The following is a 26,102-nucleotide window of genomic DNA, read 5'->3' on the forward strand; positions in this document are numbered from 1 at the left end:
TCTCTGGGGATTCCTGCTGCCAGGTAAGATTTGGCTTTTCTTCTTCTCGTTGCTGCTCGACTTTTCACAGAGGATGCCTCTCAGCTGGGCTCATGGGTGAGCTGTCTGTGTGTCCAGCCAGTGCAGCAAGGGCAGCTCCTGTGCCTAAGGCTAAGGAGGCTTACTGCAGGGTGGAGGAGTTCCCAGAGGGGGAAGGATGTTCTCTCTCTCACTCCTGCACTCTGCATGAGGGAAGGGGCACTCCTGGAGGTGTCCCAGCCTGTGCTCAGGGACAGGGCTGTCCCTGGAGCTGACCCTCAGCACAGGTGCCCATGCCAGCCCTCGGGACGTGAGTGCCACCAGGCTGTGCCACAGGTGAGCCCCTGGGAGGGCTTCTGGGGGGATGGAGAGCAGGGGGGCTCCCACAGCCCCACAGCTGGAGGCAGGCATGGAAGGAGGGCTCTGAGCCCCAGCTGTGGGCCCAGAAGAGTCAGGGACAAGGTGTGAGCGTGGCCAGCAGCTGTCCTTCAGGCAGTGTCACCCACCAGGCAGTGTCTCTCAGCTGTTCACACAGCTGAGGTGAAGCACAGCTGGAGTGCTGCAGTGTGTCACCCTAACTTTTTAAGATTTTTTAAGATTTTCTAAGCCTTCTGATGTTTACATTCTTGTAACAAACTTTCTCACACACTTTCTGTAAATAACTCATTGAATTGCATTCTTTTATAGAAGAAGAGAAATTTGATGGACTGCTGGTTTGTCATTAGAGAGGTGGGTGGATGGGTCACTCAGGGACAGGGTTTAGTGGTGGACTCTCAGTGCTGGATCTACAGATGGACCAAATGATCTCAGGGGTCTTTTCCAGCCTAAACAATTCTATGATTCTCTGGTTACCTTTTTCTGGCATTCCTGCCATGTTTGGAAAGGAAGTGTTAAGGCATTCTCTGTCCTCATTTTCTGTCACCAAAGAATTATGGTGTGGTGACAACCTGAGACCATCCTTGGATAGAACCAGAGATGTCCCTCACCTCCCACTGAAATTGAGTCTATTAGGAATAGTCCCACTGTAACACCAACGGTGCCAAAAGAATTTGAGTGGCAAATCTGTGATTACAGTGAATCAGTCCTGTGTGTTCTGGTTGCACCAAAGAGATGAAAACCAACAGTGCAGCTGGCTGGGGTTCAGCTGGGCACATTTCTCTGTGCTCTGCCTTGTGTTAAATCTTCCATCAGAGGCATTGTCAGGACAACCAGACTGATGCTCTGAGATACATGGCTGCAGGTGGCTCTGGAAACTGCCAAGGTCCTTAAAGCCATGCCTCAAGAGCAGCTGGGGATATATTAAACCTGTAGATATTTATATAGATATACCTGGGGATATATTACACCTGTAGATATCTATATATATACCTGGGGATACATTAAAACCTGCATGGATATCAGGCCTTCCTTGCATTCTTCAATTTGACAGTCAGACAATAAAATTTAACAATTTTTCTGCTGTAATAACGTGAGCATAAGTGTTGCTTCAGCTCTGCTATCCATTTGAGATTTGTTTCAGCTCAGTGGAACACCAGCTTGCATGCTGCTGTCAAACATCAGTTTATCATATTCCACCACAGCAATTTTTTGGTGTTCTGACCAATCCTGGGTGTGTGATGCAATGGAGGAGACCCTCTACACCTTTGCCATCTTCTCTAGCTGGAAGATGCTTTGCTCATAAATAAGGACATTTGATTGAGCTGTGGTGCATATGTTTTCCTTTTCCAGGTTTTGGGTTTTTTTCATTCCAAATTTGCTGTAAATATGCAGAGCATTTCAAACCTTACAGTAGAGGCTATTTGATGTGCTTCCATGGCAGCACACCTCATGTGATTGTCATAAAAGGATTTATGCTGTGAGGTACATGCTGGTTTTCCCCATTGTACAGGGTCAAAAGTGGGGTTCAGGTTCAAGAGTGGGACTTTTCCCAATACATCAAGAAAATCAGAAGCAGACCAGGAATAGGTGCAATAAGTGTTCAGCAAGCACAAAAAATTTATTTTTATATTGCAAAAAAACCTCTATACTCCTTAGTGTTGATAAGGAAAGATATTAGAGTTCCTGTCAAGACAGTGTGAAATGCAAACATTTCTCTTACATGTAGTCACAGCTCTTATTTCAAATGATGGAGAGATCTTGGTGAAAATTGTGGTGCCATAAGCAAAGTCCTTTTGTCGTGTTGATATAAGAACAGAGCCTATGAGCAAATATTAGCCTCTAAAGATATACTTCTGTTATTTTCACCTGTATTTCTGGTAAAACAGGTGGCTGTTTGGGAAGCCATGAAGACACATGCATCCAGAGGTATAGACATAAAACCATACATATTTTAACTTATGTGAGATGTTTATTCAGGCAAACATGAGAGAACAGGAACTTTTCCTGTTCATATTTTCAGGCAGCAGTTCTGTAAAACATAGGACTGCCTAAAAGTGAACACAGAAGCTGATTTCATAAATATTTTCAGATCTGATTTAGAGATTGAAATTAAGAACAAAGTAGTGCAGTATGTAACTAGAGATTTAAGAATTGCTGATACCTTTTGTTTTCAAATTGCAGTATTTAGTTTTTCTTTACTTCTTTGTATTTACCTGCAAATAAGCAAATTCACATTTTCCCTGAAACAATTGACCACTGAGCCCTAAGACTCTATGTAAAATGGTAAAGGGAACTAAACCTCTTTATTCTTGTGTAACTCATTAGCTGAAATCAGATGATTAGAGCTAATGTTTCCATCTAAAACAATTCAAGTGCCTCATTAAGGGGGATAGATTTCCTTTGATCTAATTACTTAATGTCCCAGATATATGGGAAATTCAGAGATCAGTGCTGAGAAATCTCTGCAGACCTGGTCACATCCAGAAACATGAATTTACATGTAGCCTTCAGAAATGTAATTTAAAATGTTAATGAGCCTTGTTCAGTCCGCTGGCAATGCTTGGCCAAATGCTTAATGAAATCACATTGATGATGGCCAGAGAGCGAAGATGATGGCTGTTTGCTGAGTATGATTTAATCTCCATTATTATAGGCAAGTGGATTGCAAATTTCCATAATTAAACATCCAGCACACTGGTCAGATTCTGTTGTAAAGTTTGGTAATTGCTGTTGTTGGGAAAACAGTCCAGCGGGGTGTTGCTGTCACATGATGAGCTTTTGAGGCTGAGCTAATGGGATGCCCTTTTAAAGTGTTCTCCATGTTTTCTGCTTTAGAGGCAGAGGATACCATCATGGAGGTTTCATCCAAGGAAAATACTCACTTTTTCTCAAACAACACAGTCTTGCCCGTGGACCGATCTTCATTCAAATCCGAATCTTCTGCATCCAAGGAAAAGCAGGCGTGTTGTGGAGGTATAAAGGTAGAGTAAGAGCTTTTGAATATTCCAGTAGGGAGTTACAAAATCTCTCTATTTTTTTCTTTTTTAATGAATGATCCCTTTTTAAGTTCTGATTATGTCATGCTGAGTCAGAATGAAATTATTAGATACGTTTCTAAGTCACAGAAAATCTTCTTCCGATCTGTAGTTGCCTAAGGTTTGGCAGTCATCAAGTATTATTTGTTCGCTGAGGCTTGCATATTGTGAGATCTTCAAGACCCATCCTAAAAAGTCCCTCTATCTTCCTTATTGCTCAACCTGAAGTTGAGAACAGGGCAGACAGCACAGGCAGCTGTCAGTGCAGATTGCTTTTTTAAAGATAGTAGCTTTTTTAAGATAGTTGCTTTTTTAAGACAGCAGCCATGGTATTCTGCTGGGCTCTCCAAACTAATACTGTGTTATGGTCTGTGTGCTTTGAGTGCTGTATTATTAAAGCATGATTGTAATGCTCCTCATTCAAGAGAACTCTGCATGAGGTGACTGCAATGAAACTGCAGAAATATTATTTCTTTTTTACCACTTTTTCCACACCTCTCTCACCCCCAGGAAGTTTTTCCTGGAGCAGGGAGGTCCCTGCTCCGAGCCTAGGGATGTGGCTGTGCCTGCCTGGAGGGAGCTGCATCTCCCTGCTCGGGACAGGGGGCACAGCAGCCCGCACAGGGCTCTGCCTGCTGCCCCTGCCCCTCCTCCTGACACTCTCCTGGGTGAGGGCTCAACATCACCATGCAATGCTGAGATGATCTGAGTTACATAAAAAATGAGCTTTTGGCGTTGCTTCGTTCTTTTCATGGTGCACAGTCTTTATTTCTCTTGTTTTGTCCCCTCACTTAAACACGCATCTTTCAGCTATTAATCCAACTCCAGTCAGTGAAATGAGCAATAGTTGCCCTGAAGTCTATAAATTTTAAATGGTTTTGTTTTGAAATGAAAGATGAGTTGGTATTAAATAAATTTTGTACCATAATATAATTCTATCACAGCTTCTCCATTTGCTACAATGATAATCCAATCCCTTCAATGAATAAGACTTCAGTCACACATTAGCCAGTCAGGAATCAGTTTATTAGCTCCAGAAATAGAAAAGCAATATTATTTCAGCTCAGTTTCTTTCTCTTTAAAGTTGTGTCTTCTAGGAACCCAAACTGATATTACTAATGTATTTTTGTAGGAACTTAGAAGCCCTCTCTCTTTTTTTGGTGAACTAACCCTTTTTGAGTTCTGATAAGGTCTTGCTGAGTCAGAACAAAATTATTAAAGATATCTCCAAGTCATAAAAAAGTCTGCTTGAGGTTTTGCCTAATGTGTTAAGAAAACAATATACAGATACAACAGGTTGTTTTTACCAATTATCAACCTTCCTATGTCTTAAAATTGCCTTCATTAACCAGAAAGATGTAGTGAAATATCTGCTTACAAGCACTGACAAAACAGAGAAGAATGTGAAATCATGTGTACCTTTCTGTCCCAGCCCTAGCTCAGGAGGGCCTTTCCACCACTGCACACCTGGCACAGAAGCAAACCCAGTAAAAAATTTGTTCCAAAGACATTCAGAAGTATTTCAAGATGTAGTTTACCTATACAATTTTCCTGTAAAAAAACCCAAAACTATGTGCTGTCACATTGCTATTTAAAATCCAAGGGCATAAAAATACAGAAAATTATAATGTTTGTACTGGAGGGTCCTTTGAGAGATGCTGCTATAGGAAAAAAAGAGGGTTTGTAAATATTTATTTACCCACAACTGTTTCTGAAGGAGGGATAACCAGCCCTGGATAAAGTGACACAGAGATATATTTGAATATACTTGAATTTGCATCCAGCAGTGCTGCTATTGCCACTGTGCCTTGTCAAATGAGGCGTTGTGAGGTTTGCACTGGAGGTGAGTACATTGCTCAGAGCAGCTGGTTACTGGGAGTGTGATTGTCAGAGAGGATTAAGGAGCTGCACATGGTTATAGACTTCTAAGTAAAACCTTAATGTGTTTCTCAACTTCTGGGACTGGGTTTTATACAAAGCATCCATATTTGTATTCATTTTGGGTCCACACCACCTGTACCTGAAGGTAGAAAGCAAAGTTGTGGTTTCCATGACCTATTCCACTGTGTGTGATTATCTGTGGAGCAAATAAACTGAACTGGGCTGCATTCAGTGAGGGCTGATTTAGGCAATAGATCTGCAGGAACAGAGTTCACTCTGAGGACCCTGCACTCCCACCACAGGCACTGCAGACCAGCCCTCATCTTTCGGGTTAATTCTGTGGGAAAGGGGCTCAGTCTGTACCTCTGAAGTACAAACCAAAGCACTGGGAAGTTTAATTTCCAAAGCCCATTCCTGATTCAGAAGGACATGCTAAAAAAGATGCAGTGATAGCTGAGAGAAAACTGTCTCTGCAAAATAAAGGGAGGGGAGAAGGTGCAAAATGCAGGGTGCACTCTGAGGAAAATGCATGTATTAGTAGAAGAGAGTTGCCTGGCAGGTTCATCTCACAGAACATGTAACATATTTAGAAATGTTCAAAAACTCACCTCCCCACCAAGCCACACTTAGCATTTATCCATATGGTTACTGTACAAGAGAAAATCACAGGTTTTTTGTCTTTCAACAGAACAGTAACTTTGGCCTCTACCTGAAATTAGCAATGCTTGAGAGTCAATTCAGTTTTTATCAATATTGCTCATAAGACATGAACAAATCAGCAATCTAGCATTTAATAAGAAGTAGGAGGAATATTGGTTTGGCTATTTGGCAAAAGAAGAGGTAGGAATGCAGAACATGTTTAAAAATAATTCATATATCTTCTGTACTGCCTGATTTTAATCACTGTCTTTTTTTTTTCCCAGATATTTCTTGGTGCATTGTCTTTTGTTTATTTTGCTAAAGCACTGTCAGGAAGTTATCTAAAAAGTACTATCACACAAATAGAAAGAAGATTTGACATCCCTTCCTCTTTGGTTGGTGTTATTGATGGAAGCTTTGAAATTGGTACGTGCTGTAGAAACACGTTTTTATTTTCAGAAAAATAAAAGAGTGATGCAGTTTGTTCTGAGGAATTATTGCATGAATCTCCCTGAAAACTTAAAACTGAGCAAGATTCACCTGGTAAAAATAAGTGGGGCTATCAGGATGATTGTTTTCAATAGGATAAGGTTGCTAATACAAGCAATTCAGCATAGACATAAAAAAATATAATTTGATAAGCTAAGCATGTGGCTAATTTTAATTTGGTAAATTAAACATGAGACTAATAAACTTTTTGATGTTGAATTAGAATTTTCCTTCACAGATTTCTGCAGGCAGAAATCCACCTCCCCCACAGGTGTTTGTCCTTTGTGATCTCCATTATTATAGGAACAGATTATTAAGCATTATTAAGCTTTATTATTATTAAGCATTATGCCCATTATTAAGCAGCAGGAGAACAAACCTCTAATTATAATCTACATTTTTTGTCCAGTCCCTCTCCTTCCCTCTCACACTAAGGTTTCCAGCATGTCATTATCTCTTACAATTTCAGGTTACTGAAGTTATCTCATGGGTGTTCTGTGGGCTGTGGTACTCACTGGTATGAAATCTTGGCCTAAGTGTGTAAAACTCAGCTTGATTCCTCCTTTTCCTGCCTTTCTGTTTATTTGCTCTCTTCAGCTGGCACAGGCTTTCTCCTCTTTTCCAGGTGTTTATCCAAAGCTTTATGGTTTTCCTAGCACAGGAGACACTGGGCTCCTGCGAATGCCTGGAAAAGGGAGAAAGGCCATTCCCACCGAATCAGTGCCTGTACTATGAACTGGGAATTGTTATTTTAGGGGATCTCCTGTCAACAAGCAGTAAAACTCAGTTTTCCTTTTGTACTCTCAAAGGGAACCTCCTAATCATAATTCTAGTGAGCTACTTTGGAGCAAAGCTTCACAGGCCAAGAATAATTGGAGCAGGCTGCTTAATTATGTCAGCTGGAACATTTCTAATTGCAATGCCCCAGTTCTTCATGGGAAGGTAAGTGCAGAGTGATCCCTGTTTTCCAGCTGGGCTGTGCACACTGAATGGCACTCACTAAAACATTTAGGCATTGGTTGTGATGATAGAAGTAGGCATATGGGGATGTGGTTACTTAATTTAAATTTTTTTTTGTGAAAAGATTTATTACTGTAGAGCAAATAATTATTTATTTTAAAATTATTTTAAATATTGTTTATTATTAAAAATAATTATTTATTTTATAATTTATTACTGTAGAGCAAATAATTTAACATGTATACTCTTTTAAGCTGTAATCAGCTTTTTCAAATTAGTCTCTGATTTTGACTGGCCACATTTTGGTGTGGTTTAGGAATTGTTGAAATGACAGTAAAGAAGTGATGACTAAACTCAGAAAGACAAGCCAGAGGATACACCAGTGTCTGATAATCTCAGTCCAAATGCATGTATCATAGTAGCGCAAAGTGCCTGTTAAACTGAAATTAATCACTGCTGCAAAAAGAACCAACGGGACAATTTTCATGTACAGATGCAGTACAAACAGAGCTCTGTTTATGCCCTGAAAGCCACCACAGGCAATGGATCCAGATGGATTCTTATGGATGCAGATGAAATTTGCATTTTAGTGCTTTAGGCCTGTCTGGTAGTCACAGATCTGCTTGCTTTTTCTCATCAGTACTTATGGATAAATACAAGTTTGTTTTCCAAACAGATACAGGTATGAAATATTCTCTTCCACCATCAATTCCACTGTCAGCCTCTCTCCATGTCTGCAGGACAAAAGCCAAACTCCACTCTCAGCCCTGGAGAAATCTCAAGCAAAAATAAATGCAGGTGAGAATTGTCTCTGTTAAATCCTGGGGCTGGTAGTGCTTTGCTGTCATTGATGTTCCCCAAATCCTTCTGTCAGGAGATCCCAGTTTTCATTAGAAGGCAGTGAAAGAGTTTTCTAAAAAGGAGTGGGGCGGCAAATGTATAAAACCAGCAAAATTGTACTATCTTTGAGGCAACTCATGCTAAAAATTTTTCTACCATAGGCCATTTCACAGTTTTCCTACTGTTTCTCCCACAACAGAAGTATTTTAGGAGCCCTGAGCTTTGAGTGTCAAAGTGCTACTACAAACACATGGTTGCTGTCTCTTGCTGTGCCCCCAGGGTGTGAGAAGGAAGCAGGCTCCTCCATGTGGATCTATGTTTTGCTTGGAAACCTCCTGCGTGGAATAGGTGAAACCCCCATCCAGCCCCTGGGAATTGCATACATTGATGATTATGCTGTCGAAGAGAATGCTGCCTTATATATTGGTAAAATAAATGTAATTGCTTTTTCCTCGTGCATTTCTCCCCAGAGGAGAGAACTGAGTCGTTCTGAATAATGGAATGAATTTTATTGAATTAACTTGCCCTGATTGTTTTGTTTGCATCATTTCCAATATTAAAGTTTATTTAACAGTCATGTACACCCAAGGGACCAAGTTCCCATTTAATTATACCAGCACAGTTCCATTATCTTAATTTGGTGAAAGAATTTGACCTTGGGTTCCTGCTGTTACCCTAATCTTCCTAATTCTTCTGGATGTGGGCTGCTGAGCCTCTGTGCACATTCAGTTCTGTGGAAAGTGATAAAAACAGGCTCTCTTTTAAGCACTTAAAATAGAATTGCAATGGGCACTCAAAACATTCCCTCCAGATTCATGAAGGATTGTAAACAATAGTACTGAAGCTTTAGGAAGTTGGGATCAGTTTTCTTGTTCATTGTCTGATGGCTGTACCTGAAATATTACCAAAAAGTCCTATCTCATCAGCATCTGCTCTTAACAAGTTTCCAATCAGGCGAAAGGCAAAAAATCAGATTCTCTCTGTAAAAGATTCAGTCTTCCCAGATTTCCAGGTGAATTTTTTCAAATTCAAAGTATTCAGAAAGTTTGGCTGAGGATGTATTGAAACATATTAACAGTGGAAACCAAAGCAAAGGGATTTCTCAGCCTGTTCAGGGCCTACCTCAACTGAAAGCAATCAGTTAACTTTAAAAAAATGACATTTGCTCCCCAGTTACTGTGATCCTGTCAGCTAAGCCATTTCTAGCAATTGTGCATTGGTGCTGCTGTTGAGTTTAGGCCATTCAGTTTGCTGACATTTTTTCCTTTAGGCTGAATGTAAATCTTTAATTGGATAACAATAAAATGTGTCATCATAGTGGGGAAGATTTTATTGATGACTTTTTTTTCTTCTTGTAAATATTTCAATTTGTGTACCTGTGTCTTTCAATATTTCAATGTGTTTCAATACAATATTTCAATGTGTGTCTCTTGCTGCCCATCACATGCCATAATCTGCTGTCAGATGCAGAAGAACCAGTGCCATTTTTTAGCTCAGGAGTGTAACAGTGCCCTGTTTTCCCTTCCAGGCTGTGTGCAGACAGTGGCAATTATAGGGCCAATATTTGGCTTTCTCCTGGGATCCCTGTGTGCCAAACTTTACGTTGACATTGGTTTTGTGGACCTGGGTAAGTTCAGAACACTCAGGCTTAAAAAAACCCAGTCAGGGTTTTTAAATAAAGGCTCCAAAAATCCTATTTTTGGCCAAGAACTCTGGTTATCTGCTAGGCATGAGGGGCTAGCAGGGGTAGAGTGGGCACTCTGTGAAATGAAAAGGATACAGCAGTGTAGGGCTCCATGCAGAATAGGCTGGCAAGGAGGTTGGGGGTAGAGGAAGAAGGAGCTCTGACTCTTCCTCAGCCCCAGCAGATCTGCAGCAGGAGCCTCCAAGAGATGCTTGCTAAGGAGGCTCTGGGGAGACCATGGGAGCCAGGAGGAAACAGGACTGAGGCTCAGGATCCTGCATGTGCCTTTTTAATATTTGTTGCCCAGAAAAGTGGTTTGACAGGGGGTACCAAATCTCCTGATTGCTCTTCTTCTGAGAAAACAATAATTTAAAAAAAAATCAGGAGGAAAACAGGTTTTTGTCTGGGTTTTTTGTGCAGAACAGCCTGGCTGGGAGCAGGTGAGCAGCCACCTGGACTGCTCCACATGCTGGTGCTTGCAGCATCTCTGGGGATGTGCAAGTGGCACAGCAGTGTCAGGGCCAGCAATCAGTGAGTCCTCAGCATGTCCCCACAGCTGCTCCTGTAAAACACTCACAGTGACAGAACACAGAAAAACCTGGATGGAAAAACCACCCTGCAAACGCTCCTTCCTTAGCAGCAGCGCATATCCTCCAGATGTGTTTATTTGATATAGGGCTCTCCTCGAGCCATGTCTCATAAGCTCTTGGAGATCTGTATCACACCTGAGGTAGCTCAGCCACCTCAGATGGCATAAAATCAGCAGGATGGCTTCTGTGGCAGTGTTGGAAACAGAAAAGTTTTAATGAGAGGCAAAATAACAAAGCTTTTTACAGAGAAAAATCAAGCCGGGGCAAGAGGCTCTTCTTGCCCCCAGTAAAACACCTTACAAAAGCCATTAGTTCCTTTGTTCTCTTATTTTTCTAGTAAATTGCTTAGGCAGAACTTTTTGGCTCCTGTCCAACTGGCTATCCTTAATTTTGAGGTGACTGCCAGGTCCTATGAGATGTCTTGTTACCTAATGGAGGAGAGAAACTTCTGGGCTTTTTTTTCTTTTTTAGGAGACAAAGGACAGTTTTGTCACTCCATAAACAGGATGCACATCCCTGCATTTATTTGTTTCTCCTTTTCCCCTTTCTGCAGACACTGTCACCATCAGCCCCAAGGATGCGCAGTGGGTGGGGGCGTGGTGGCTGGGCTACCTGATAGCTGGGCTGATCAGCATCCTGGCTGGCATCCCCTTCTGGTTCCTGCCCAGGCACCTCCCCAGGCCCCAGGGCAGGAAGGACTCCAGCACCTCCTCTGAGCACTCCAGGTTCATCACTGAGGACAGCAAGGACCAAGGCACATCCTCCTGGCAGCAGGCGAAGCTTGCAGAGATGGCAAAAGGCAAATCACTTGAGTTTTCTTCCTGATTGTTCAGATTTTCTCTCAGAGGCTTTTAGACTTAAAATTTTAGACTTACTGAGTCCCCATTTTAATGGTCTCAGAATTCTGGTTTTCCCCTTTCACTGTCCAACTCCATAGTACACACAAAAAGATCACTTCAGTGTTCCCTGGATTTGCTATTGCATGCGAAATGGCTGAGATTTGTAAAATTATAATAGTGGCCCAGCACATATGAAGTTCTGCAAAAATGTTTTATTCACATGTAGTGACTGTTGCAGAAGTGATGCTCAAAAAAACCCCCAACCCTTGATTTTTGCTAATTATTTTTTTCCTGCATTAGGAAAACATTTACAATATCTGATCAGAATATAGATGGGCACAGAGCAGCTACAGTATTAGAGGAGGCTGTCTGGATTTAGACAGAAGCTGGTTTGCACAATTGCATTTCCTTGGCCTTGCTTTGCCAAAAGCATTTTCCCTCAGAACTTGAATCTGCAGCTCAGTATTTCTGTGTTTACTGTCAGCTGTGCTGAGCGCTCTTTGCCCCAAATTAAGCTAAACAGTGCTGTGGCTGTTGAGGACAAATAGAAACTACATCCTTCCTGGTTTATGGTGGAAAGAAGGCATTTAAAACAAGATCTCTCTTCTGAGGAATTGATGCTTAGTGTTTTGCTCCACTGTTCCTCCCTCCAGAAATGAGGGAACTGTTAAGAGCAACAGGGAACTTCACAGATTCCCTCTGAAATGTTTTCCAGTTTTGGGATTTTTGGAAGGGGCACACATGTTACAAAGCATTATTCCAGCAGTAATTCTCTCTCTGGCCTGATTGTTATTTCTGCTGTTTTGTCTTGCAGACTTCTTGCCATCCCTGAAGAACCTCTTTGGGAATCCAGTTTACATTCTGTATTTGTGTGCAAGTATTATTCAGTTCAATTCTTTGATTGGCATGGTGACATATAAGCCAAAGTATATTGAACAACAGTATGGGCAGACATCTTCCAAAACTAACTTTGTCATAGGTAATGCTATAGCTGCTTCTTGATATCTTTAATATGGACATTTTAGGAGCGGCATATACATATAGGAAAAATTGTGGTTTTTTTAAGGTTTGTTAATTTCTTCTCCTTCCTTGTCTTACTTTAAGTAATAGCTCATAGAAGGTAAGTTATTTCATTTCTGCTTCAGCACCAATTAACTCTGACTTTATCTGTGCAAGACTTACTGTAAAAGTTTACATGATCTGGTATCTTAATTCCCATTTCACCGGAAATCTGAAAAGTCCTTCCCCTTCCTTTCCCTTCCCCTTTCCCTCTACATCATTTGTACATACCTAATGTATGTACAATACAAGAAAATAACTGAGAAATAATTTTAAAACAGTTCACATAAATTTATCATCAGACAGATCTGCTGCCTTGGTGGCTTCCCATTTATTTCAACAAAACAAAGATCAGTTCAATGAGTGCTGTGGGTGACTCTCTGCAGAGATTGTAGTTAAATAAAATGAAAAAAAGTCATATCCCAAGCTGCCCCTTACAGCACAAGAGACAGAAGCTGCTTCAGCCTTTGGGTACAGAAATCAACATTTTTATAGCTGACTTCATGAGGGTGGACTGGACTGCCCAGCTGCTGAACCTGCATGTGGGGTTCGGCTCCAGAGGTCCAGGGCTTCAATAGCATTAGCAGCAAAGAGGTTTACATCTCCCCAGCCCAGAGGGAGCTGCCTTGTTCCAGAGCAGCATTAGTTGCACAGCAACAGAGGTCTATATGTGCAGAAAAGCTGATATGATCCATTGTGCTATGTTAATTCCATTCAAGATAGAAGCTGGAATTTCCTGGCACCAAACTCCTCAAAGCAAGGAGAAATCTTCAAGTACAGTTGATGGCCAAAGAAAGTCCAGAAAACAATCCCTACATTCAGTGTAGTACTTCTCATTGTATTTAAAGATTTTCTGGAGCTAAGCTTTCAGGTATGTGCAAAGTGAGTGCGGATTAGGAACCATTTGATTTCTCTGAGTGCTGGGACTATATCCAGCAGGGAGTGTGTGACGGCTTGGTTAGGGGAGGATCCTGCTCAGTGGCTGTCCCTGCAATAAGGTGATTTTTCTTCCTCTTTTTCTTTTCTCTCCAAATCCACCCTTCCTAAGGAGCCTGAGGGCTGACTCAGATTCAGTGCTTATTTGTGTTTCAAACATCTTTTACTCTTTCTTCTTCTTTTTTTTTAAACGACAGTTGCTATCAAACTCTCTGATAGATACCAAAATTTTCAGAGCAATTTGAAGCACTAAAAAAAAAATATTTAAAGGCAGGTCTTGCTCTGGCTTTCATAATATTAGAAAGAACTAAATTTGTCCTCTAGGAATCAGCAGATTACTCCAGAGACAGACTAATTGTGGAAAAAAAGGAATTGGAAGAGCATTACCTAAACTTTATCCATAATCTCTCTGTCAAAGAACCAGCAAAGAAGCATGTCCTTGGGAGGAAGTTTCTCAAAGCTGTCCCCAGCACCTTTGTAAGACTCCAAGGACCAGTCTAAGTCTGGACAAAATAAAATGTCCTGACTGAAGATCTTTTATAAGATCCTTCATCCTATTGCTGCAGTTGTTTTTGTGCTGACAAGGTTAGCTCATTGAGCTGGGGTTTTTGTTAATACAGAATTTTCTGTTTGATTTCAGGTCTTATTAACATTCCTGCTGTAGCCTTTGGCATATTCTCTGGAGGACTGATCATGAAGAGATTTGGAGTCGGTGTTGTGGGGGCTGCAAAGCTTTCCCTGGGATCATCTTTCTTTGGTTACCTTTTGCTGCTCTCCTTGTTTGCCATGGGCTGTGGGAACTCGGAGGTGGCTGGACTGACTGTGTCCTACCATGGGTATGCTGGCAGGGCAGAAAGGGCCATTGCAAACCCAACTCCGGCCTCACTTTGTTTCACAAAGTAGATCTTGTTGAAAAGAGAGTGACTGACCTGAATGTGCTTCCCAGAAATTTGATTCAAATCAATGGAAACCACTCCATACCAGTGCGTGTTGTGTCACGACCCTCTCATGATTGTGGCATAAACCAGTGGGGTTTATGTCACAAGTGCAGATTATTTTTCTGATTACTTTTTAATCATTATTGCCATGGGACCCATCCTATTAGCCCAGTGATTCCTGGCAATGTGAGTAGCTCAGTAGGGGGAAAGAGATTCAATAAATTGTTTCTTGCCTTTGTGTGCCACTGAACAATGAATGGCATTTGATAGCCTTTGAACTCAAAACTGAAGGATTCATGGATTAACCATGAGGCACACCTGAGGCTAACATTTTACCCATGCTATTACTCTGTAAAACTAACGTTTTGGGAGGAGTTTCCTGCACTGGCTCACAGCAGCTCCACTGGTGTCTGATGACTGAATTTGACAGAGAGCTGTCGTGCAACGTATCAGACACTCAGTTTGGATGAATCCCATTCTGATCAGTTTCTTTCTAACTTCTACAGAGACCATTTCCCATGAGTAACTCACTCCCTTCTATGCCACTTGCCCAGTTGTGTTAAAGCTGCACAACCAAAACCTTAGAAAATCTGAGAAAATGCACAAATATAAATTGGTAGCTGTCCCTCTTAATAAAGTACATACTGTCTCACAGCAGGTGGTGAGATGGTGTGAAAACCTTTGGATAACAGAGAAATGAGGATTTACACTGCTGTGTGGTGTGAAGAGACAACATTTAATGGGCTACAGAGGGAAGGGGTGGCCAGGTGCTCCTGGCAGAGAGCATCAGCCCACAGGCGATCATGGTTTCCTCTGCTGGGCAGATCCTCTGCAGCTCCTCTTTTATTCCACAGAGCTGAAGCAGTGAGTGACCACGAGCAAGCCCTGATTTCAGAGTGCAACTCAGGCTGCTCCTGTTCCAGGAGCGACTGGGACCCCATCTGTGGGGAGAATGGGGTCACCTACGTGTCCCCCTGCCTGGCTGGCTGCCGCGCGTCCAACGGCACCGGGAAAAACACCGTAAGAAAACCCTGCATTGCTGTGTGAGATGGGACATTGATATCTGATAAAAGGTGGGAGATAATCCTTCATTTCCATGTGAGGTGGGGTCATTCTTTCTGATACAAGGTGTGAGAAAATCCTTCATTTCTGTGTGAGTTGGGGTCTTTATATCTCATACAGGGTGTGAGGCAACCCTTCATTTCCATGTGAAGCAGGATCTTTATTTCTGATACAGGGTGTAAGACAATCCATAATTTCTGTGTGAGGTGACCTTTCTTTCTGATACAAGGCACTGGGAAAAATGCCATAAAATTCTTTATTTCCATGTGAGGTGGGATCATTCTTTCTGGTACAACCAGGTCTGTCAAAGTGGATTTAAACTGAGCACAGCACATCCTCTTCAGCCCTGAACTCCTCAGGGTTTTTAGCAATTTGGCACCCACATTTAAAATTTTTTTCACTTTACTGTTTCCAGCGGAAATCACAAGCAGAAAATGTAGGAGGCTTTTTCCTTTTTTTGAGCTTTTGGCTACCAAGACTGTTGGAAAAAACCCTAATAACTAGATTCATCAACAGTAGATACTTTATAATTTTCTCCATCATTATATAAGCCTTTTCCTTTCATAAAATATTTCCCACTTTGGACTTAAACTTTCAGCCATCCAGAATGTGCAATTCCTAAACATCCAATTCCCCACCATTTAGGTTTTCATAGACTTTTGCCTGCTCTCTTCCAGGTATTTTTTAACTGCAGCTGCGTGGGAACCTTTGAATCTTCACAGAGCTCCTCAGCTGTGGTGGGACCGTGTCAAAAAGGAAACGAGTGCCCCAAAATGTTCCTGTATTTCCTAGTAATATCAGTTATCACTTCATACACTTTGTCAGTAGGTGGCACACCTGGATACATACTGCTCCTAAGGTAAGGAATAATTCCTGCTGGCATTGCCAAATGTTTTCAAAGTGTTTTGACACATGACTGGTACTCCCTCCCCTCCTGGCATTCCTAGTATCAGGAAATGTTTTGCAGCTATGCAAGATAGCATATTCCATATAATTGTGGCTCCTAGATTTTTCTCCTTGTTTTAACTATTGTTTTAGCACAAGATTTTCTTTTCCTATTTCCTAATCACAGATTTATTGAATGCTTGTCCCAGTGCATATTTAAGTGTTGGAACTATTTGTACATCACTGTAAGCTTTGAGGCTAATTTTAGCAAGTGCAGAAATCAGTTAATACTACAAGTGCTTAATCTGGATTTTTGTCAGCTACTTGCAATGTTTGGATTCCCAGTCCTGCTCTGCTCTGTTTTGGAAACCTTTCTTTCTCAGTTCCTTTTTCCAAATTACTTCCAGATGGGCACATTCTACTTCTCAAACAAAACAAGAGTAAATCCAGTCTAACTAATCTTTGGTATTATAGCTGTGTTTTCATGCTCCCAATTTCTCCTTGGTTTTGAATTCAATTTTCTGGACCAGGCCCTTTCTCATTGCTGGTATCTTTATAGTCCACGGACAATGCCAGTGTTTGAGCTGGCTGAATGTAGGCTGTATGGAAAAACCTAAAAAAAGAAATGTGATTTCAGCTAGGGTTCCATCACAGTCCTTCAACCAGAATAAATATTCACACAGAGACTTTCAGAAATGGCTGATGTGAGGATCCTTCTCCACTGCCCTGCACAAATCCTGCCAGTGAAGTGTGCACAAGCTGCACAGCTCTCCTCACACATCTTTTCTTTCAGGGTTACCCCTGAGTGCTGCAAAACCTCACAGCATCTCTCTCTCCTCGAGGGCTCTCTCCAAGAACAATCACACTGTAATCCATTTTTACTGAAGCTCCTGCACAACTGAGCTGTCCCTGTGCCAGGATGAGGATGATTCATTGTGGTGGTGTTCACAGGGGTTCCAGGACAAGGGAAGAGATGAGAATCTTGACTCCATGTTTCAGAAGGCTGATTTATTATTTTATTATATATATTATATTAAAAGATAATGATATATTAAAACTACACTAAAGAAAGATTAAAAAGACATCAGAAGGCTAGCAAAGAAAAGAACGGAATGATAATAAAATCTTGTGACTGACCAGAGTCCCAACACAGCTGGACCTGTGATTGGTCATCAAGTAGAAACAACTCACATGGACCAAATAAAATGCACCTGTTGCATTCCACAGCAGCAGATAATTGTTTTTCTTTTCCTCTGAGGCCTCTCAGCTTCTCAGGAGAAAGAATCCTAGCAAAGGATTTTTCAGAAAATATGTCTGTGACAATTCATGAGTGGAGAGCTTGCAGCAAAGCCTTCAGGATTTGTGCCAGATTGGTCTCTGTGGTTGCTTCTGACACACTGGATAAATGTGGGCATAGAGCTATGCAGGGGTGCAGTTCCCCTTTCCCTCTACATCAAATCTTCCTTCTATCCATAAGGTATCTGGTGGAAAATGGGCAGATCTGGAACCACACAGGGCCACAAAACTGTGGTAGCCATGCTCAACCTCCTGCTTTCTTCTTGTCCCCACTGCATAAAAAATGGAGTGTTTGGGAGATGTTCATAACCAAGCACATGCAAGCTCAAATCACACAGAGCTGCTGCCCTTCTCAGCCCTAAGTACCTGCTCTTGGGGATCTTACTGCTTAATCAATTCAGTAAGAAAAGCTTAGAAAGGTTTTCAGTTACAATACTAAACCACAGTGTTATATGAAATCAGAAAAACAGTTTTATTGGTTCTGCTCCAATGCTTTTATTGCTGTTGAAAATCATTTTACTTTGAGAGACATTTAAGAGAAACTGAGAAGTTATGTGTTTTCCTGCTGGATTGGAGGCATCCACCTTTGATATGCAGCTAAATAAAACATGTTTCAGTAAGTTCAATCCTTTTTTTTATTTTTTTTTTCCTGCACTGCAAATGGCCTTTGGGCACAACTCCACTTTAAGCTCATGCTTACTTTTGTCTTTTTTGAAATCCATCACTGACTGACTTTCTCAAAAAATCTGGCTGAATTGAAAGTGTGCTTCTGTTACCAGAAGGAAAATAAATTTTCCTTGACACAAATAGTCCCAAGGTCAAGTTGTAGGCTTCATTATGTATTTTTTTCCAATGATCACTTTTAGAGATTATTCAGCATTCAGTCATCTCTGTTAAGATTCCAGCACTTAAGCAAGCTGATGTTTTCAGATGAGCAGCTATCACTGCACCTGCCATGGAGGACAAATACAGCTAAATCCCTAAAAGCCTGTAAGATTTAGTGACATTTACTTTGATGGTTTGCACACTGAAGTCATTGAAATGTGCTTACAGCTGGTGACCAAGTCATTTCTGAAATGTCATTTTGGTGGTATTAGTGTGATTACAGCAGCCAGGGAACTTGGGTAAGTCCTGAGGTTTTTGGGAAAAAAGCCCTGCAGTTCAGATCGCTGTTGTTCAAGCACCAGCTATTAATAGCAAGGGATTAGGCAGTGAAAAGGAAGTCTCAGATCTCCCTAAGAGGTCTGGCTATCACTCAGCATCACAAAGAGTTCCTGCTTCCTTGCAAAGACAATACAAAAAAACCCCAATTTTTTTTCATCTGAAAGAGAATATTTTTTGCAGGATATAAATCCTGTGAAACACATATCAAATATCTAGTTATTGCTTTCATTTTCCACTTTTTGCGTTCTATGCCCTCATATTTGTTCAGGAGGACTCTGGGCTGAGGAGGGCTTATGTAGCAGGTGTCTAGCAGGGGAGCAAGACACTGTTCTTCCAGCTCAAAATCATTTTACAGCCGTGCCCTCATAGATGGCACTGCTTGTATAAGCCACAATCAAGAGATAGTGTGATGATAATGCATGGAAAAACCTAAATAAAGGGCAGGGCATTAGAGAATAAAGTGTTGAAAGCTACCACTGGTGAGGAACAACAGAGTTCATTCTGAAATGCCTTTATTATTTTTTTTAAAATATTCCAAATTACATTAATTTTTGAAGGAGCAGAGGCCACCCTGGTTCAGAGACTGTACCTCCGGAGTGCTATGTTCATCCACGGTGACAAATTGAATTTCAGCCCAGATAATTTTTTATTATTTGAATATTTATTTGAAGATATTTATTATTGAAGAGAATGACTGTGACAGAAGTTTTATTAATCACCATATTGATATATGTGTTACCTCACGTACCAAAAATGTCCTTGTTTGACCATGTGACTGGCACTACCCACTTGCCAAAATCAAACACATGCCCAGATTTGTGCTGGATTAGGCACTGTAATAGTCAGTGTGGTAGGTGATGGAGGAGCAGCAGGTTTGAGCAGCAGAGGTGATTCCTGCAAATCTGAGAGGCTCCGTACACACCCTGCTGACAGCAGGCTGGGAAAGGCAGCTGATCCCTGCCCACCCTCAGGGAGCCAGGATGAGGATCCAGGGCTGGAGCCGGGCTCATCTGGAGCCAGGAGAGCTGGATGTGTGTGTGGGACTCACCCTGCAATCCCAGCAGGGCCCAAATGCAAATGGTCTGCTCTGACAGAGAATGGCCTGGAGGATTTGCCTTTACAGGAGGTGTGATCCTGATCTAGATAGGGTGCAAGGAAAAGTGAGTGCCTGAATACCTTGTACTAGCCTGGGACTTGATCCTGAATTTCAGGGAGTGTCAACTGAATAAAACCATCCAATGGATGGGTGATTTCACTAGCAATTTTCTTGTCCTGTGTTAGTAACACCCCTAAGTGCTAATATCATCTGAAAATCCACAACCATCTTAAAATGTGTTGTTGAATATAGATGTTCAGAATTCCTAGGTGCTGTTCTGCTTTTATCACCCTTTTTACATATTTCTGCAGTTTGCTCAAAGTCCATGACATTAAGGAGAAAAAGGTCACATTTCTTTCCTTTCCTTTCTTTCTATTTGTGTTCTAATTATATACACCTGATGCTTTATTTCTAGGTAACACCTCTTTGATTATTATTATTATTTTCAGGTGCATTAAACCCCACTTGAAATCATTTGCACTTGGCATCTATACCCTGGCAATAAGAGTACTTGGTAAGTCCATTTGTACTCCTGAGTTGGTTTTAATTCACTCTTCACTAATAATTTCTCTTAGAATTGAGCTTTGATTGTTGTAAAGAACAATGTCTATCTGCAAATAGATATAATTAAAAAAAAAAAAAGTTGGAAAAAGGAAATTGCTTTGTACTTCATAAATCACATAATTATATCCTAGGCATAATTTAAATACACAAGGCCAATATTTATAGAGATGTGATCCTGTAGGCTATGAAGCTAACATCAAAATTACGTCTTGTCCCTTACTCAGCAACAAGTGTAAAAGAACAGCTGTGGCTGAGAATTTGTGATTGCTTTTCAGGCATGTAGTCACTAGTTTCTAAGGGAATTAATGTGACTGACTACAGGTGTGCCTGGGGTTCACTGCAGTCTTTTGGCAGAGCCACCTGAAATCAAGAGTAACATGAGATTCCAACGGACTGGCAATTCTAAAATCCTCTAGGTCTTCATGAAAAAAGAATCAGCAAGAAGCAAGCACCCAATTTACATGAGCAGAGTTAGATGAACTGAAAATTATATCAAAGCAAGCTGTTGGCTTCTTTCTTACACCTTTGCAGGCCAGGATTTTCTCTCCAGGCTTACATTCTCCTCCAGCACCCCAGGTGACACAGTGCAGGACGTCCCCATCAGCACATGTAAAAAGGCTTTTCCTTTCCATCAGCCCCAAGAACTGCAGTAGGTTTGCCCCTGCCACAGTGGGATCTCAAGATGCTTGGGGGATCCCTGCAGCCCCACTGCAGGCTCCAAACCCACTGTCTCTGTCCCTTCTCATCCCCACCCTACGCCCAGACTGAACAGGCTCCGTTGCTCTCAAGAAAGGAGAATTATCTCCTACTTCTTTCCCCCAGAGATGTCCTGCAGGGTGAGGAAACCAAGCTGTGGCCAGCACTCCTTCCAGGGACTTCCAGAGGCTTTTTGATGTTTTGTCATGTTTTCCTGGCTTCCCACAGGGAGGAAAGGGTGGTGTGTGCCTGGGCAGCACAAGGCACGTCTTCCCCAGCCAGCGTGCAAGTGTCCTTGCTGTTAGAATGCATTATTGAATGTTGTGTGTGAACCTGCCTCTAGATCGAAACTGATCACCCTGGACAGTAAATTTCTCACCTCTGTTTGTTTGCTCAATACATCCAGCGGGGATTCCAGCCCCAGTGTATTTTGGAGTAGCCATAGACACCGCTTGCCTGAAATGGGGCAGCAAAAGATGTGGGGGAAGAGGAGCGTGCAGACTCTACGACTCCAGTGCACTCAGGTAATGCTCTTCTCCATTCCTTCCTTACCTTTGGTTCTCAAAGTACATCTACACCTGGCACTGGTAGCAGAATTTCTGTTGGAAAATTTGAGTGAAAGATTTGAAACTAAATGGAAAACTCTGACTAACAATATTAACAATAATGCTCATATTTCACTCTTTTGATTCAATCTCTTTTTGGATGGGAGGGGTGGATCATCTTGTTTCAGTATCAGCTGTAAATAATTGTCTTTTAATAATTCACAAAAAAAAAAAAGTTGTGTTGAAACCTCACTTTTATGCTAAAGCTTCCCTCAGCTTTCAGTATATCTGCTGTCATACTGTGTGTGTGTGTAAATAAGTTACTAAACCTAATTTTTCTCCATGTTGGAGCTGGATCAAAAAATGGTCAAAAATTTTGTGGCAAAGGTGCCACAAAATATGCTTGGTTTATCTAGAGGCTTAAGTACAGAGTTGTCTTTATTAATTTATTGCTAGAGGACAGTAATTGTCTGAACTGCATTTGTGAAAGGCTTCTCCAGAAATGAAGAATGGAGTAACAGTGGTAAGAGGAAAATGGGAGAACAGTTTGTCCCTTCTCCCACCACAAGGAAAATAAACATGAGAGAAGGGTACATCTTGTCTTGAAAACTTGAAGGAAAGAGCAAAATCTCAGCTGGGACTCTTTTTGCTAATAAAACATTATGATGTTATTGTTGCTGCTGTTGTTGCTGTCATTATGCCTGCAAAGCAAAAATGCCATCAAATGGTCTTGTCACCACTGGTACTGTTTATATATTAAAAAATAGAGTAACTGCCCTAAAAATATTAGTGCTTTTCTTACTGAGGCACATTGGGGTGGAGGTCAGGCAATGCCTGAGATGCTTTTTTGAGCCCAGAGCACTCTGCACCTGACCTGGGTGAGCTGACAAACTCCCCTCCCCAGGGCCATCCCCTTGACTACAGTGTCCTTACCCAGCCTTACCTGATGAAAAGATGAATGTGTCCTTGCTGCCTTCTGGTCCTGTGTTGGCTCTGATCAATCATTTCTCTCTCAGGTATGTGTACCTGGGGCTGACTTTGGTCTTGGGCATGGTGTCCATTTTCTTCAGTGTTGCTGTCCTTTGCGTTCTCCGAAAAAAGTCATCTCCACAAGATGAGACCCTCTCAGCCAACGGGGAGAGAGGCGCCTGTGGGACAAAGAGCAGAAAAGACAGTTTTGTCAATAGTGACCAGTTAATTCAGTCAACTTACTGGCCAGAAAAGGAGACCAGGCTTTAGGAAAACTGAGATCTCTACCGTGCTTTTACCCAGTGAGTGGTGTTCCAGGCAAAAATCCATCATCAGTGAAGCAGTATCTTAGTAGCCGCCCTGAAAATGTTCACCCTCTTGCAATTTTCACTGTGAAGCCCAAAAGCAAAGACCACCAATATTTGTTAGCACGTGAACAGCTCTGAAAACACTGCTCACCCTTTTTTTCAGCTGAGTGAGGGGATTTCCTATGGCTGGGGAGGTGCATTGTGCCCTCACCCAGACCCCGTTTCTGCGGCTGCCCCTCAGCTCCCTCCCTCCTCAGGAGGCTGCCAGAGTTGCTGCTGCCCCTCGGTGTCCCCCTGGGTGTGAGGGGCAGTGGGGAGGCTGCCCTGCAGCTCCTCTGCCATGGCTCCAGCCAAGGGTGGCGCAAAACCTGACTTGGCCACCTGGAAGGTGCAGGGATCCTGGGTACGGAGCCCATCCTGGCCAGCAGCAAGGCACGGGGCAGCAGGAAGGTTTGCTGGGAGGAAAAATCAGCCACAGGCTCTGGGCACCTCCTGGGTTCCATCCATAACACCTGGGATGTCAGTGTTGTGGGTAGGAATCTGTTTTCCAGTAGCTTTTGTTGCAGCGCAACCATCAGCAATAGAAGTTGTCGTTAACCACCAGCAGTAGAAGTTGTCCTTACAAAGAGGCACAAGAGTACCATCCAAAGGAAACTGGGATGAAAATAGAGCTTTTTTTAGATCTCCAGCAGTTTCTTGCTACTTGCTAGTACTCAGTGTACTAAATAATTCCATGCACTTTATGATGTAATAACAAAATTATGCAAGATACGTATGATTTATACTTTTAAAAGCTATGACAAGACAGCTTGGGAAAAATAAAATTAAATTTAATTCAAAGACCAGGTGACTTGGGGCTTTTCCTTTTAATTTGTCGTATTTTCTAGCTGAAACTAAGACATTTTTGTGCTTTGTCAATATTTGATATTAATTATATTTGGGGTGGGGAGTGCAAAGGATAGCTGTTTAATGTGAAAAAAATCTCAGGAAAGCTTGAACTGGAAGAGGTGATGGTGGGTCCATAGGGATATCCTTTAAAGCAACCAGAATTTTTGAGCACATGGTGAAAGGTAGGCTTCATCCTTCACAATATTGGCAAAACAAACCCATATCCCATCATTTTTGTCCCAGCAGTGACTGTAGGTACCCTGCTGCCTCTCCAGTGGGGTGCATGAGGAGGGGCACTGCATAAGAGTGGGATTTATCAATGACCAGTGATCAGTGATCAATGTCTGTCCTGTGCCAGCAGGGGCCTACCTAATCCACTCAATAGCAGGACCAAGAAGGATGGTGCTTAAGCACCAAAAATCCGCAGAAGGTAAGGTTTTAAACCCATTTCTGGGGAAAATGCATTTGTCAGAGGAAGAGCCAATGCCACCCAGACTGGCCACATGGGTCAGTGTTTGACAGTGGCCTGGAATTTGGAGAGCCAGACTCCTGTCCCAGATCTTTGTCCTCCCAGGTGAGTGTCAGAGGCTGTGGGCACTGAGGTCCTGCACATCTGTGCCTGTTCACACTGGGCTCAATACCACTGGATATTGAACTAAACAAACGTAATTAAAATAATCTGAAGGTTTATCAATATGGGACTAGGCAAGAGTTGTGGTCGGGATGAACCACAAAGATTGGTGTTCCTATCTCAGGTGTCATTCATATTACATCATCATAAAACAGCAAAAAATGTCAAACTGCATCAGCACCCAGGAGTAAAACCAATGCTGGGAGCCTCCCACAGCCTCCCAAGGAGGGCACTTCCCATAGAAATGAGCTGTCACATCCCATGAGAGAAAGGAGGAACCCAGCTTAGTGCACACTGGGATAAAAAAGGAGACATATCTGCATTTTGATATGTTGTATGATGTTTGATGTTGTATGAGTGTCAAAGCCATAGGGACAATTCCTGCTTTGTGGATCAGTCCTGGTGAGGACACTGCCACCCACCAACTATGAAGCTGTCACAGGGCCAGGAAAATTCACTGATTTCACCTGGGAGAGAGAATATCTTCTTCTCAGGAGCTGGAAGAGTGCTGTGTTGTGGATTCAGTAGGAGAATGACATTGATAACACACTGATGTTTTGGTTGTTGTGGAATTGTGTTTACCCCAAGTCAAGGACTTTGCAGCTTCCCATTCTCTGCCAGTGAGAAAGAAGCTGCACAAGACCTGGGAGGGAGCATGGCCAGGGCAGCTGGCCCAGACTAGCCAAAGGGAAATTCCCTTCCCTGGAATGCCATTTCCAGGATATCAACTGGAGGGAATTGCCCAGGAGGAACCAGTGGTTGTTAAGGAACAGACTGGATATCAGTCCGCAATCATATCAGGCATCAAAAAGTTGTCTTTCTCAGGCTTTGTTTCTCTTTCTTTTTTTTTTTTTCTCCCTTTTTATTGCAATTATTATTATTATTCTATTTTATTCTAATTACTAATTTTTTCTTGACCCATGGAGTTTACCTTTCTCTTTTTTTTTATTTTTTTCAATTTTTTTCAATTCTCCTCCTCTGTGGAGGCCGGGTAAGCAAACAGCTGCATGGTATTTAATTTTGGTGGCTGGGGCTAAATCACAACCGGCAAATAAAGAAATTAAGATAAATAAACCTATCCTACTCTAGTTCAGAAAGAAACAAGGACAGAAAAAATCATCTTCATGGGTTATCTCCTATGGCTATATATTAAGCCTGTAGTTGGTGAATAATTCTTTAAAATACAGGCTTTCCTTCCATAACCCATTTTCTTTCCACATAAGAATATCAGAAAAGAGCTTGTTTCAGTAACTCTTATTTGTACTATATTTTGAAAATGTTCATTTTTCTCCTCCCTTTCTTCAGCTATGATAATCCTGTAAATTAGCAAGCTGATAGAAACCATTCCCACTTTGAACTATTTTCAAGCCTGCTGCTTTTATTTTAGTGCTTCAAGTAGTAACATGAATGCCTGGATGAGTGTCTGAGCATAGATGCACATTCTGGACTTATTATAATACTTGAAAAAATTATCTCAGCATTATTTGGATCTGTGAGCATCTTCCTACCAGAATTCTTCATCTTAAACTGTGTCTGCAACTTGGTGCTGTCTCACCAAGGTCAACAAACCTGGATATTTTCTTTTTAGAGTTAGAGACACCAAACCACAGCCAAGAGACTGCAAGGAAGCAAACATCTTTCAGAGGTGAGACTGTTAAAAGAGTTAGCTGAGGGCATTTCCCAACCTTTGCTATCAGCCTCAGAGGCCAGAG

General features: G+C 41.8%; 1 protein-coding gene across 3 annotated transcripts; it reads left to right on the forward strand.

Annotated features, from left to right (window-relative positions):
- The first annotated feature begins 225 nt into the window (after positions 1-225).
- On the forward strand, positions 226-22,833 carry SLCO1C1 (solute carrier organic anion transporter family member 1C1). 3 transcript variants are annotated; one of them, XM_059472151.1, is made up of 15 exons: positions 226-354; positions 3,232-3,369; positions 6,236-6,377; positions 7,250-7,382; positions 8,077-8,198; positions 8,520-8,666; positions 9,769-9,867; positions 11,068-11,313; positions 12,168-12,332; positions 13,989-14,184; positions 15,141-15,306; positions 16,026-16,207; positions 20,239-20,303; positions 21,456-21,573; positions 22,611-22,833. In XM_059472151.1, exons 1-15 carry the CDS (start codon positions 226-228, stop codon positions 22,831-22,833), a joined length of 2,271 nt encoding a protein of 756 aa, XP_059328134.1. The 3 variants fall into 3 exon arrangements, with proteins under 3 accessions (XP_059328134.1, XP_059328138.1, XP_059328137.1); XM_059472155.1 differs by lacking the exon at positions 226-354 and having other exon boundaries at positions 3,234-3,377; XM_059472154.1 differs by lacking the exons at positions 226-354; positions 8,520-8,666 and having other exon boundaries at positions 3,249-3,377.
- Positions 22,834-26,102: the final 3,269 nt, after the last annotated feature.

This window comes from Ammospiza nelsoni, chromosome 5 (assembly GCF_027579445.1).
Source record: "Ammospiza nelsoni isolate bAmmNel1 chromosome 5, bAmmNel1.pri, whole genome shotgun sequence".
In the NCBI taxonomy this organism is placed as follows: domain Eukaryota; kingdom Metazoa; phylum Chordata; class Aves; order Passeriformes; family Passerellidae; genus Ammospiza; species Ammospiza nelsoni.

Bases quoted from the DNA above. Each gene is read 5' to 3' on its own strand.
- SLCO1C1 (XM_059472151.1), top strand. From the start codon at position 226: ATGAGGGAAGGGGCACTCCTGGAGGTGTCCCAGCCTGTGCTCAGGGAC. The intron at 355-3,231 runs GTGAGCCCCTGG...TTTCTGCTTTAG, and splicing joins GCCACCAGGCTGTGCCACAG to AGGCAGAGGATACCATCATG. The intron at 6,378-7,249 runs GTACGTGCTGTA...GTACTCTCAAAG, and splicing joins TGATGGAAGCTTTGAAATTG to GGAACCTCCTAATCATAATT.